Here is a 12,257-nt window from a genome sequence, read left to right on the forward strand (position 1 = left end):
AAAAGAGAACGATGTCGTCTGCGAAACGAAGGTTCGAAAGAAATCTTCCATCAACATGTATGCCCCTTTCTTCCCAGGATAGTGATTTCATTATTCATTGCAATGCAGCCGTAAACAGCTTGTTCTTGAGGCTGGGCTTCATCCAGCGTCCTAGATATGCGCGTGAGGATGATCTTGGTGAATACTTTGTATAACACGCTCAGCAAGCATATCGGACGGTAGTTCTGAAGGACCTCTCGGTCACTTTTCTTATGAAACGGTTCGCGAGGTGTTCCACTGGTCTGGGATCCTTTCTTTCTGAAGGTAGGATGTCATGTGCGCTGCTAAGATTACATGAAGCGGATGGCCATCAGCCCAAAGAAAATCTGCTGATATAAAATCAGGTCCGGGAGCTGTGCCAGGTTTCATGCTCTTGATAGCGACTCGTACTTCCAAAGGGAGAATCCGTGGTGGAGCTTCGCCAGTGGGGATGATTGGGCTTGACACAGGAGTTGATGAACGGAAAAGGTTCGAGTAGAACCTCTCCATAATGATTTCCATCTCACGACGAGAAGACGTGCGAGTCCCGTCTTCGCTCAGCAAGGCTGTTAGCGGAATATTATATTCGCGGAGATCCCTGCGGCTCTTCTTTAGACTCGTTCTTCTTTGTGCTGCTTCTAGAATCTTCTTCTGCCTGTATTTCAAAAGATCCTCCTGCAACGCTTTTCTGCAGTTAGTTTTTGCTACTAACCGCTCAATGTGCGATGCATTCGGATCAAGCCTCAAAGCCCTTCTTCCTTCCAACAATTCCTTGGTGGTCTTCGAAATTCGATAAAAGTTTGTCGTGCGTGGCTTCGAGGCACGCTCAGCACAGGCTCGTAATCCTCCGAGCAGCATCTCGTAGTCCACGTTTGGGCCCTTCTCGATGTCCCAGTTACCTTGAGACAAGGAGTCCTCGAGTATGTAGTCGTCGTAGACGGCGATCAGAACCACTACAAAGGAATGGTACTACTGAGACGTCAAGTAGACACCACCTCCGGTTGGTGAGTATGTGGTCGATCTCCGCACGAGTCGCGCCATTGGGCGATTCCCATGTCCACCGACGATGATCTTTTTTCATGAAAAGAGAGTTCCCATGAAGGAGGCGAGCGGCGGACAACAGCTCGGCGAGACGATTGCCATTTTCATTCCGGTCCCCTAGTCCAAATCTTCCAATCCCGTATTCCTCTTCTGTGGCCTTTCCTAGTTTTGCGTTGAAGTCTCCGACAACGAATTTGTAGAAGGACTTCTCGCTGCGGACTACTTCCTCCAGCTCCTCGTAAAACGCGTCCAATTCGCAATCATCATCTGCTGATGTTGGTGAATAGCAGTTGATGATACTGATGGATTTTTGGCGCAGAGGGCGGAGGGAAGAATGGCCAGACGAGGTGACAGGATCTCGTGAGAATCGACGAGATGGACGACAGATGGGTGCACAACAAAACCAACACCGCCTACATTTCCCGACGGAACCTTCTCTCCACAAATGAGTGTACCGTCATTCATCTGTCGTACGTCGCTCCTTCTGCACTTGGTCTCCTGCAGAGCAATCACGTGAAATTTGATACGCTCTGCAGCTCCGAGAAGGGCATGCAGGTCAGCGTCTGTGGACACTGTTTTCGCGTTGTAGGTACACAGTCTGAAACAGTCTCCATGGCGAGTCATGCGTGTATCGCTTGGTCCAGAATCAATGACGTCCTGAGCAACCTGAGATTTGATCGCCTCTCACCGGTCGCCATACCGTCCGACGTCTGAGACGGCAGGGCCCAGTGTGCAGGGTACTGAGGCAGTGTATATGCTGGAGTGGCAAAAAGACTTTTCCCCAAACTAAGCAGCCATGCCACGGCGAGCTTCGCTTTCACCACGGGTCGACACCCAACCTATATGGATCAGGGAGCAACCTTGCGACATTTTGCCAAGACGGTGGTGAATCTTAGCAGTGATTTACTCTTAGTTAGGCTTCGGATTCCGAGAAGTCGGAATGTCGGATGTGTCGAACTCCTTCTCAGCTTGGGAGACCCTGCCTGAGGACGAACTTCCGCTGTGCGCAGTTCGACGCCCATTGTCACCTCCACGCCACTATGAGGCGGTAAAACGTGGTGGAGGATACATACAATACCCCCTAGCCCTCTCAGTAGTGCGAAATAATTACCTGACCACCCGAAGATATTACAATTCACGCATTGCTTGATAAGTGTTATTATTCGAGATTTACTAAGTCCATATGTTTCCAAGTTGTTACCATATAAATCTATCGTCTCAGAGAGAGCTTGCAGCGCCTGTTTTTTACATTCGTGTAGAGTGAGGTCACATCAAAGGACTCTATTGTGCAGTTGCCCTCAACTCTCGCACTGCGTAATCGCTCAAGGAAAGTGCGTGTTCGACAAATGCGATGGTATTGGAGTCAGGCAAATAAAGAGTTGCATCTAAAAACCTCGCAGGCACACTATCACAAAACATATCAGGTCAGTGTTTTTATCCTCCCAGACAAGTCTGGTACCAATTTTCGACCCCGGAGGGATGAAAGACTTGACGAGCACTGGGGCGGATTCGAACCTCCGATCGATCGTGCAGGAAGCGGAACCTCTAACCGGTACATTACACCCACTCTAATAATAATAATTAATAATTAATAATAATGATAATAATAATAATAATAATAATAATAATAATAATAATAATAATAATAATAATAATAATATGATAATAATATCATGATATCATGATCACGATCATGATCATGATATATAATAACGAGCTTAGTCCGTGTGTGTGTGTGTGTGTTTGTGTGTGCGTGTGTGTGTGTGTGTGTGCGTGTGTGTGTGTGTTTGTCTGTGTGTCACAAAATTCGAAAAAGGGGATGCGACGGGTCCACTCGGCGTCGGATTGGTGCGCTGAGGTCAGATAGCTATAAAATGGGTTGCTACGGGTCCCGCGGTGTTGGATTGGCACGTCGTTGGCGCTATAAAATGGGTGCGACGGGTTCACCGGCGTAAGATATCTATAGAAGGGGGTGCAACCGGTCCACTGGCGCCAGATATCTATATAAGGGGGTGCGGTGGATCCACCGGCGTCGGTGGACCCGGTCGTTGGTGCGCAATAACTTAGTGTACATGACGCAAAAGATAAATGGTTGGAGGCTTTTCATAGCCGTGACCACTTGGCGCTTTGCTCTTCACCTTTATGACTCCTCCGCGTGCCTATTTCCTTCTTTCTTCGCCTCAAGTTTGTAGTATGCCGTTCTCAGAAAGTGGAAACACGCATGCAATGGTTGCTTAAATAGTAGCAAGATGTTTATGTGATCTGACGTGGAACGTTATCTTTATAAGTAGGGTGATGTCTTTCGCGTCATTTTATGTTAAAACAAAACTCTGTGATAACTATTGGGGTAAATCAGAAGGAATGCCCAGACTTCGAGTAATGCTTTCAAATTGTATCTATATTATTCCTGTATCGAAGGAGAGTTTGTAGCTGATGGTCGAATATTCTCTGAAAGTAGAATTGACGCGTTTAGATGGGAAACTCCGTAATCTTTCGCCTTAATTTATATTATAAAGAAAAGAAGGAAAGCGTTGTTAAAAAAATACAAATCTAATTTTACAAAAAAAAAACACCACTACTATTAACTTTCATTGATCAGTGAAGGGAAGCGAAGCTAAAACCACCGAAAGTCATTCACATTCAGACTGGTATATAATAACGAGCTTAGTCCGTGTGTATGTGTATGTGTATGTGTATGTGTATGTGTATGTGTATGTGTATGTGTATGTATGTATGTGTATGTGTGTGTGTCACGAAATTCGAAAAAGGGGGTGCGACGGGTCCACCCGGCGCCAGATACTTATAGAAGGGTTACGACGGGCCCACCGGCGTCGGATTGGCGCACCGACGCCATATACCTTTAGAAGTCAGTGAGAGTGAGTGGTCTACAGTAGCGAGCTATGGCTTATCTCCGACGTTAAGCGAGGGACACCGGGAAACGAATAAAGTTCTGACATCTACTTTAGATTCTGCAAAAGGGTTTACGAGGGTCTGGCCGAATTTGCTCCTTTCGATTTCCTCGCTTTTTTCCTTGAAACTACCACGTCAGCTAATAACTTTGTACTCTCAAAGGAAACTTCTTTTTGAGGAGTTAATCCACCCTCTACGTAATTCATTATGTAAGAAAGTATCTTTTGACATTGACTTCCATATGAGAAGATACCTTGCTTATCGGGAACGGCAGTTATCGCGCAGAAAATCCATGAAGCCTTTCTACTTACACCTTAAGATACAAAATGAAGGGAAATGGAAGGCTTTTGAGTCTCGTGGATCAGATAGGAGCTACATATGTTACAGACGCTTATGAAGCTAAAGCTCTAGCTATGCATCTTGCCAATATCTTTTCTTTAGACTGCAGCGATACCACCCCAGCAGTAGTGCAGTAACATGTTTTTCCATCCTTCTGATATCGACAAATACCTCAAATCTCTTAAACTGTCAGGTAGTGAAAGGTACAATGAAATCCCACCTACTTTATACGAGGAGTGTGTTGCTACTTTATCTCCTCCTCTAGCTCATATCTTTAACATCTCAATATTATTAGGTGAAGTACCTGAGGTGGAAAAACACCATTGTCACTTCAACTCCAAGATTTCCAGGTACCAATTTGCTGAACAATTACCGTCTTATTATCTTATTACCAACGACAGTGAAAGTAATGGGAAAAATAATCAAGAATAAACTTTTATTTTGGCTCAAAAAAAGTCTCATCTGATTCCCACTCAACAACATGGATTTATTACAGGGGCACCGACATCTAGTAACCTAACTGATAGTGCCTTCGACTAGTCTCTAGCTCTAAACCAAAGTAATTCGATAGATACAGTATATGTTGATATGTCAAAAGTCTTCGATAAAATATATCACTCTAAAGTAATCTCTAAACTCCAATATGTTGGAGCACTGTGTTTGTTGTTTCTTTTAGATTGAATTCCCTCTTATCTTAACATGAAAAATATGATGATTCTCAGCCAAATCCCCTTGATCCACTGGGTGGAGTCCTCTCTTGTTTCTTATCTACACAATCGACCTAACAAATAGGCTCAGAACTTCTTTGCTTGTGAGAGTCGAAATGTACGCTGATGACATTAACATTTGCGGCGTATATGATAATGAGAATTACCATGAAGTACGTGCTGCATTTCGAACATCACTAGATAGTATGTCTGACTGAGCTTCCAAAAGGGATATGCACATTAACTACGACAGGATGTGGCTGAGTATAGCATGAATGGAGTAACTCTTAACACTTATAAATCTGTAAAACTTAGGAACCTTTGCCGATGATAATCTCAACTTCTCAGGACATAGTGTTCGTATTGTACAAAAAACACACTTCCCTTTTCCGACTAATCCGGATTGCCCAACAATAAAACTATTCTCACTCGTTTACACAAATCGTTTGTCTTACCTCGCCTTGGCTCTCATATTTGGAGCCCTTCAGAGAAGGTGCACATAGCAAAGCTCGAAAAGGTGCAGGATATCTTTGCCAGTATGTTATTTAAAAAAAACCCTGCAGATCTAACGGTGACTATCTTCAACGATCGTCTCAAAAAATTAGGACAGCTTAAGGAGAAAACACATAGACGCCAACGTGATCTTCTGTATTCGGGTCCTCAGAAACGAAACCAAGTTAACGTCTAGCAAATATTGGTACGTCAGACCTATTGGCGAAGAAACTGGTGATTTTAAGTTACATTACACATAAAAATTCAACATAGAACCTTTTCGCTCATGTTCAATAACTTTTTCTATAGAACTGCATGATGTTTGGAGCACTTACCTCGTGACTTTCTCAAAGCCGAAGATAGTAGAATATTCAAGATGAGTTTGAAGAAAACTGAAATACGCCCACGTTTGAATACTGATGTCTAACCGCATCTTTTCTGCCTATTATAGCAATTTTATGGTGCCTGCACGATCGATCGGAGGTATCCGCCGTAGTGCTCACCAAGCCTTTCCCTCCGGGTCGATAAGTTGGTACCAGACTTGTCTGGGAGGATAAAAACACTGACGTGACACATCGGCTAGCCACCGCAAGTCGCTGTATAGGACTGTTGCACGTTCGTAAACGTCAAACGATGCTGAATTAAAGTGAACGTGGGGGCGCACCCCATACGGATTGATTTACGCCAGAAACTTTATCCTTTGTAGCAATTTTCAGATGTGTAGTGCCATTTGCACAGCATATGGACTGATCATAGATTCCCACCAAGAATATTTCTTAGTTGTTTTCCACAATTCTCTTTTTCTTGTATTTCTTCTCCTACACTTTTTTTCGTGGGCAATCCTCCCTCCTTCCAACTCATGAAGCCTGCTTCGTTCACTAAAGCTCATTTACTAACAAAGATACCAACATCTTTCCGTCATACCTCTTTGATTTGTTCTGTCATATTAGCTCCTCTCCACTATCTCTAAATAACCTCTTCTGATTGACTCTAGCTGGTTTGCTTAGAAAGGTTTACCTGTGCCAAAAAATTTGCTCCCTTGCTAATAGTTTTCCTCTTGACATCCCACCCAGAGACCCCACCACCAAGCGCATAACGTGTCCCCGTCACGATGTCCAGCTGTAAAACAGTTTCTTTAAACTAAAAAAGAAAAACATGACAGCAATAGACACCACATAATCAACTTAAGACAGATCAACTTAAGTTTCGATAATAACAACATTATGTTGCGAGACTATTACAGAACAGTTTTAGTCGCCTGAGCCTTCAACTTTAACAAAAAGTTGGTATGTGTTCTTAATTTGAGCCGGATGCGTAGTTCACAATTTCACACAATTTCACAATTCTCTATCATTGGTTCACGTTTAGGCGAAATCGCCTTCCTCGGAGTCTCAAAGGATCAAATCGAACGTGACGTAAGTGATCAAACGCCCTATCCGCCCAACAAAGAAAATCCTAAGCCCACTGTTGGGTCTCATAGTACAACTTGAAGTGGGTGGCACCCAAAACTACTTAAGCGCTACCCAAAACTACTTACTCTGCAAGCGGTCGCGTCGCGGCGCGTTGGCCCGCTGCCACTTCTGCCAAATCGGCGACTCTTCACAAGTGTGAGGGCCTTTAGTGTTGAAAGGCACTCGCAGCTATTCGATCCGAAGTAAATATGTGAAAGTGATAACTTGTAACTTTGCTACACCTGCTACATTGTTTATTCTAGCTTTAAGTGTTTGATAACTAAATAAGTTATTTCTATATATGTTTTCTATGTTGTCACTTTTTCTCATTTGAATAGTCTTTATTTCTTGACATACTATGGTACTGGTATGGAGTCTTTTTGGCAGGAACGTTAATGATTCTTGTCTTCTGCAACTAACGGCTGGCACAATCCTCTCTGTTAACGCACTCTTCATGTAGTTGGAAATTGGGTTTCTTTCACGAGTTATTGCCATGTGCCCACACATTTCCAATGATGTTTATCAGGCCTTTGAAAAAACGAAGAAGGAGAGTACGGTGGAATGCAATTTCTAAAAGGGAGAGATAAACATTATTGGAAATGTGTGGGCATATGGCAATAACTCGTAAAAGAAACCCAACTTCCAACTACATGAAGAATGCGTTAACAGAGAGGATTGTGCCAGCCGTGAGCTGTAGAAGCCACGAATCATTAACGTTTCTGCCAAAAACAACTCCATGCCAGCACATGTCAAGAAATAAAGACTATTCGAGTGAGAAAGAAGTCACAGCATAGAATACATACCTAGAAATAACTTACTTTAGTTAGCAAACAATTAAAGCTAGAATAGGCAGCTATTTATGTTTTCTTTTTATGCCAACGAGGTTTAGGTGAAACTTTTTATTGGCCTGACGTTTCGACAAACTCGTCTTTTTCAAAGGCCTGAAAATGGTTCGAGGTCTTTGATACCATGCATATCTCATCAAACTCCTTCTCCCTCGTCAAACCTCGATATTGTTCCAAGTACACCACGCAAGACGTTAAAAGGAAAACAACTGAGCAGTTTCACCGACTAGCGGAGTTGGTAAACCACCGCGTTCTTAAAGATTGTCACCAAGGCGAATGAGATCCACAGTGCAGTATCCTTAAGTACTGGTGTCTGGATAACGTTAAGAAACTGCATGTGGGGCAATCTTATAGCTCACAGAGAGTGACGAACGGCAACAAGTCATTGGTTGGATAAGCACTCATTTTGAAACTGGTCAGTTGTTTTCCTTTTAAGGTCTTGCGTAGTGTACTTGGAACAATATTGAAGTTTGGCGAGGAGAGAGGAGGAGTTTGATGGGATATGTATAGTATCAAAGACCTCGAACCATTTCCAGGCCTTTGAAAAAGACGAGTTTGTCGAAACGCCAGGCCAATAAAAAGTTTCACTTAAACCTCGTTGGCATAAGAAGAAAACATAAATACGCTACCAAATGCCGAGATTTCAAGAAGAGAGGACTTGGAGATTAATGTAGCAGGTATATCGAGATTAGAAATTATCACTTTCACCTATTTACCTCACGTCGAATAGCTACGATTACCTTTTAACACTGGAGCCCCTCACGCTTGTGAGGGACCGCCGATTTGGCAGAAGTGGCAGCGGGCCAGCGTGCCGCGACGCGACCGCCGGCGTAGCCGTTTAAAGGCAGCATACCACGAATCTGCGTTGGTGCAGATATAGGTGGAGCATCCGTATACGGGTCGTAGATTATGGAGACTGGGGTAGTTTCGCTGATCTCTCCCTGCATCACTGCAAACAGCCGCCTCCAGAATGCTGTTTTGTACGACGTCATCTATTGCAACGCTCTACCCCTTACGCCGTCTCCGCCCTGCGATTCGTTGAAAATCAATTTGGACTGCCCCGATAGGCAGTAACGGAGGCTCCGTGTGCAAGGGTGGCGCACTGCAATAGAAGACATCGTACAAAACAGCATTCAGGGGCTGGCTGTTTACAGTGATGCAGGGAGAGATGAGCAAAACCACCCCGGTATTCGTAGTCTACGACCCGATATAGGTATATTCCAGCGCAAATCCGTACCACGCCAGATTCGTGGGGTAATGCATTTAAGATTGTTAATGGGGGAGGGAACAAAGAATGTCTAAATTTCCCCAAATGAAAATCTGGCACATATTACTGCTGCGCTTAAAAGTTTTAATATGGACAAACTACATCCTTGCATCAACAGCATAGAATCCAATAATGGTCTTGTGGAGCAAAGATCAAATTCTACTGGAGAGTAACCAGAAGCAAGAAAAGGACAGTGCAGGCGAACTCGTCCCTCATTACAGAAAGTGAAAGTCTTCTCGCTCTCGCATTCCCGAGCCAAAATCTGGTTATTTCTTCAAAGAAAGAAAGGAAGAAGGTCAGCAACTAGGACTGATTTTACGAGCTAACAACGTGTTAGCAGGGAAGTTGTCGAGGGGAAAGGGGAAGCAGAAATCATTTCATACTATCACTCGCAACTTTCCGAGACAAAAAATAGGAACATCTCTTTAAAATATACCTTGCCTAAGAAACTTAATTAAAATTTAATAACGTACATTTTCCTTCTTTTGAAGCTCAATCATTTCTGGTATAAATTTCGGGTGGTGAGACAAATCCGCGTCCATTAAAATGATGAATCTATAAACGGGTCCTTGTACACAAGTGAAGAACAGAAATTAAAAACTTGGAGAAGAACAATCCAAAAAGCTCACTCTCCTCGCGCGTACTTCAGACCGTGGATATATGCTGTGCCTAAGCCAAACTTTCCTGGTCGCGGTTTGAGAACAATTTTCTCCTCACCATACTCTTTCTGCAACCGTTCCGCTACCTCTTGTGTTCCATCTGGACTCGCGTCGTCGATTACAATCACCTGAAATTCTTGATCTTGTGTTATGCACTCCCTCCTTCATGAAGGTGATGTAGCTGCTTCTAATCCGATCGATTAGAGAACTAGAGATCCGACTCTTAGAGCGTGGAGACGAGTTTGAGATTTCACCTCTTGACTTGACAACATCTTCCCCACTAAACTAATTGGTTTTCAGAGTTCAGGATTTTAGGAAATATTCTTCGTGGACCTTTGGTATCTGAATATTCCCAGCACTATGAGCGATTTCTGAAACACCTTGCTTTAACGCGACCTCATTGACTTCATTCATTTAGAAGAAAATTACGGTGGAATATGCTTGTGGTGATGGTAGAATGCATTAAAGGCATCGCCCCACGAATCTGAGGTGGTACGGATTTCAGGTGGATTATTCGTATACGGGATCGTAGATTACGGAAAGAGGGGTGATTCCGTCCATTTCTTCCTGTATCAGTGGAGACAGAAAACCCCGGAAGCGACGTCCTCAATTGTAGCGCGCCGCCTGCCGCATGCGAGTCGTCCGAATGGGTTTTCGACGAATCGCAGGCGGGGCGGGGTTGGGCGGAAACGTTGCGCATTGCAACATAAGCCGTCACAAGGAACAGCATTCCAAGGTCGTCCATTTCCAATGATACAGGGAGAAACGGACGGATCACTCTCCTCCACACAATCTACGACTCTGTATAGGCATAACCCACCTGGAACCGTACCACCCCAGATTCGTGGGGTGATACCTTCAAGCAACACAAGCTCCTCTAACAGCTGACTCACTTTTTCTTATTCACAGCATATTTTAAAATATACTATGGCATAGCATCTTAAGCATATTAAAAAAAAAACCACAACAAATGAACACACCTCGTGATTCACGAATTTAAGGCATTTTTCAATCAGCCATAAACAAATCGGAAGGTTCTCGGATTCATTGAATGTTGGTAATAAGATTGTGTACTCCGGAGCCATGCCCAATGAGAATGAAAATAAATACTTATATAATAAAGGAAAAACTGCAGCGAGTAAAGCTGTACATAGGTGAGATGACCAAACCAATTTCAAATCAAACACAAAAAATCACAATAAGATTCATTCCAATAAACAATATTAACATAATAAGTGCCCCAAACATTTTATCATTAAAAGATTATTTCATTTTCTGAACCTTCTTGGGCTTTGATTCGAGTACATCCTGTGGACTCCAAAACTTCATATATTCGGTGGCATCAAAGTTATCGTCGATTTGTTCCTATAATATTCACGAATATTAGGCTAAATGGACTTAAAAATATCTTACGTAATCAAGCAGGCGTAAGCATCAAACAGGCAGAATAAATGAATGTGGCGAGACTAAAAACCAGACCAATTAAGCTGAGAAATGTTATCGAAGCCTTCACATTATGTGCTGCAGTCTTCATTTCCACTTTTAAAATCACATTTCAGAGCTCTTCATTTGAAAACATCTGAGCGCGAAGCACTATATTTCCTATTAGGAAGCAGCACAAAAAGTTGTAGATAAAGAATGTAATGAGAAAGTAAATATTAGAAAAGGAGAGTGGAAAAGTTTGGCGGCTCTAAATGAAGCCATGAAGAATTGTAGGATATCTAACCTGAACGATCTTCATTGTTTTTGGTTTCCTTGCTGCTAGTCGTTGCCGTTTTTCATCGTCACTCAAAGTGTTGACATCAACGGGTAGTCGTACAACCTGTTGAAGTAGATATTCCTTCAAATCACTTCAAATATCCAATTAATCCTCGATTTCCGATGTTTTCCGACACCAGCTCTTCGCTTAACTACTTTGGTTTATATACTTTGAAGATACTCTTGTACACGGATGACATGTGTTTATATACACCAAACTTGTGATCATTTCGCATCAAAAACTCACTGCTCTCGGTTCAAGGTAACGAATTTCAACACTTGATCCATCAGGTCGAATCAATTTAACTGGATAATGACGAAGATATTGGGTACGGCAGATCTTCCCAAGACAGGCACGCCATGCATTTCCTCGCTCTTAACGGTCCATTTAGAACAATTTAGAATAAACAAAAGCATAAACGTGCGGAAAAGGAACAACAAAACGAAGAATTGTGACGGTGAAGAAACACATTTCCTAGAATATGTGGCTCTTCTCCTGCTGTTTGAAATTGAATAAATGTATTGAAATTACACCAGAAGTGAAGGAAAGAAGAATTAAATACCTTGCTCTAGTGCTCGACAACTTGAGAATTGATGTAGTAGTTGTCGACCTCCAGCACCACTACATCGACCAACAATCATTTGTCTCAAGATACTGACCGTACAAGCTAAACCACCGTTATTCTGTTTTCATCAACTACGGATCTATTGTTGTTCTTATCAGCGGCGCGCTATAAATGGATTGTAGCACGGAAATCTTTCAATTCGCA

General features: G+C 42.9%; 2 protein-coding genes across 3 annotated transcripts; both read right to left on the reverse strand.

Moving 5' to 3' along the window:
* Nucleotides 1-249: 249 nt before the first annotated feature.
* On the reverse strand, nt 250-10,814 carry RB195_002296 (uncharacterized protein; the record flags this gene model as incomplete). Of its 2 annotated transcripts, XM_064199484.1 has the most annotated exons (9): nt 250-971; nt 1,048-1,416; nt 1,515-1,657; nt 1,726-1,898; nt 6,525-6,626; nt 9,544-9,625; nt 9,700-9,739; nt 9,788-9,857; nt 10,710-10,814. In XM_064199484.1, 9 exons carry the CDS (start codon nt 10,812-10,814, stop codon nt 250-252), a joined length of 1,806 nt encoding a protein of 601 aa, XP_064055364.1. The 2 variants fall into 2 exon arrangements, with proteins under 2 accessions (XP_064055364.1, XP_064055365.1); XM_064199483.1 differs by having other exon boundaries at nt 1,084-1,326; nt 9,700-9,857.
* A 178-nt stretch (nt 10,815-10,992) lies between these two features.
* RB195_002297 (uncharacterized protein) lies at nt 10,993-12,129 on the reverse strand (the record flags this gene model as incomplete). The annotated part of the gene is made up of 4 exons (XM_013448763.2): nt 10,993-11,094; nt 11,456-11,551; nt 11,735-11,862; nt 12,051-12,129. The coding sequence occupies 4 exons, from the start codon at nt 12,127-12,129 to the stop codon at nt 10,993-10,995; spliced, it is 405 nt and encodes a 134-aa protein (XP_013304217.2).
* Nucleotides 12,130-12,257: the final 128 nt, after the last annotated feature.

This window comes from Necator americanus, chromosome IV, assembly GCF_031761385.1.
Source record: "Necator americanus strain Aroian chromosome IV, whole genome shotgun sequence".
Lineage (NCBI taxonomy): Eukaryota > Metazoa > Nematoda > Chromadorea > Rhabditida > Ancylostomatidae > Necator > Necator americanus.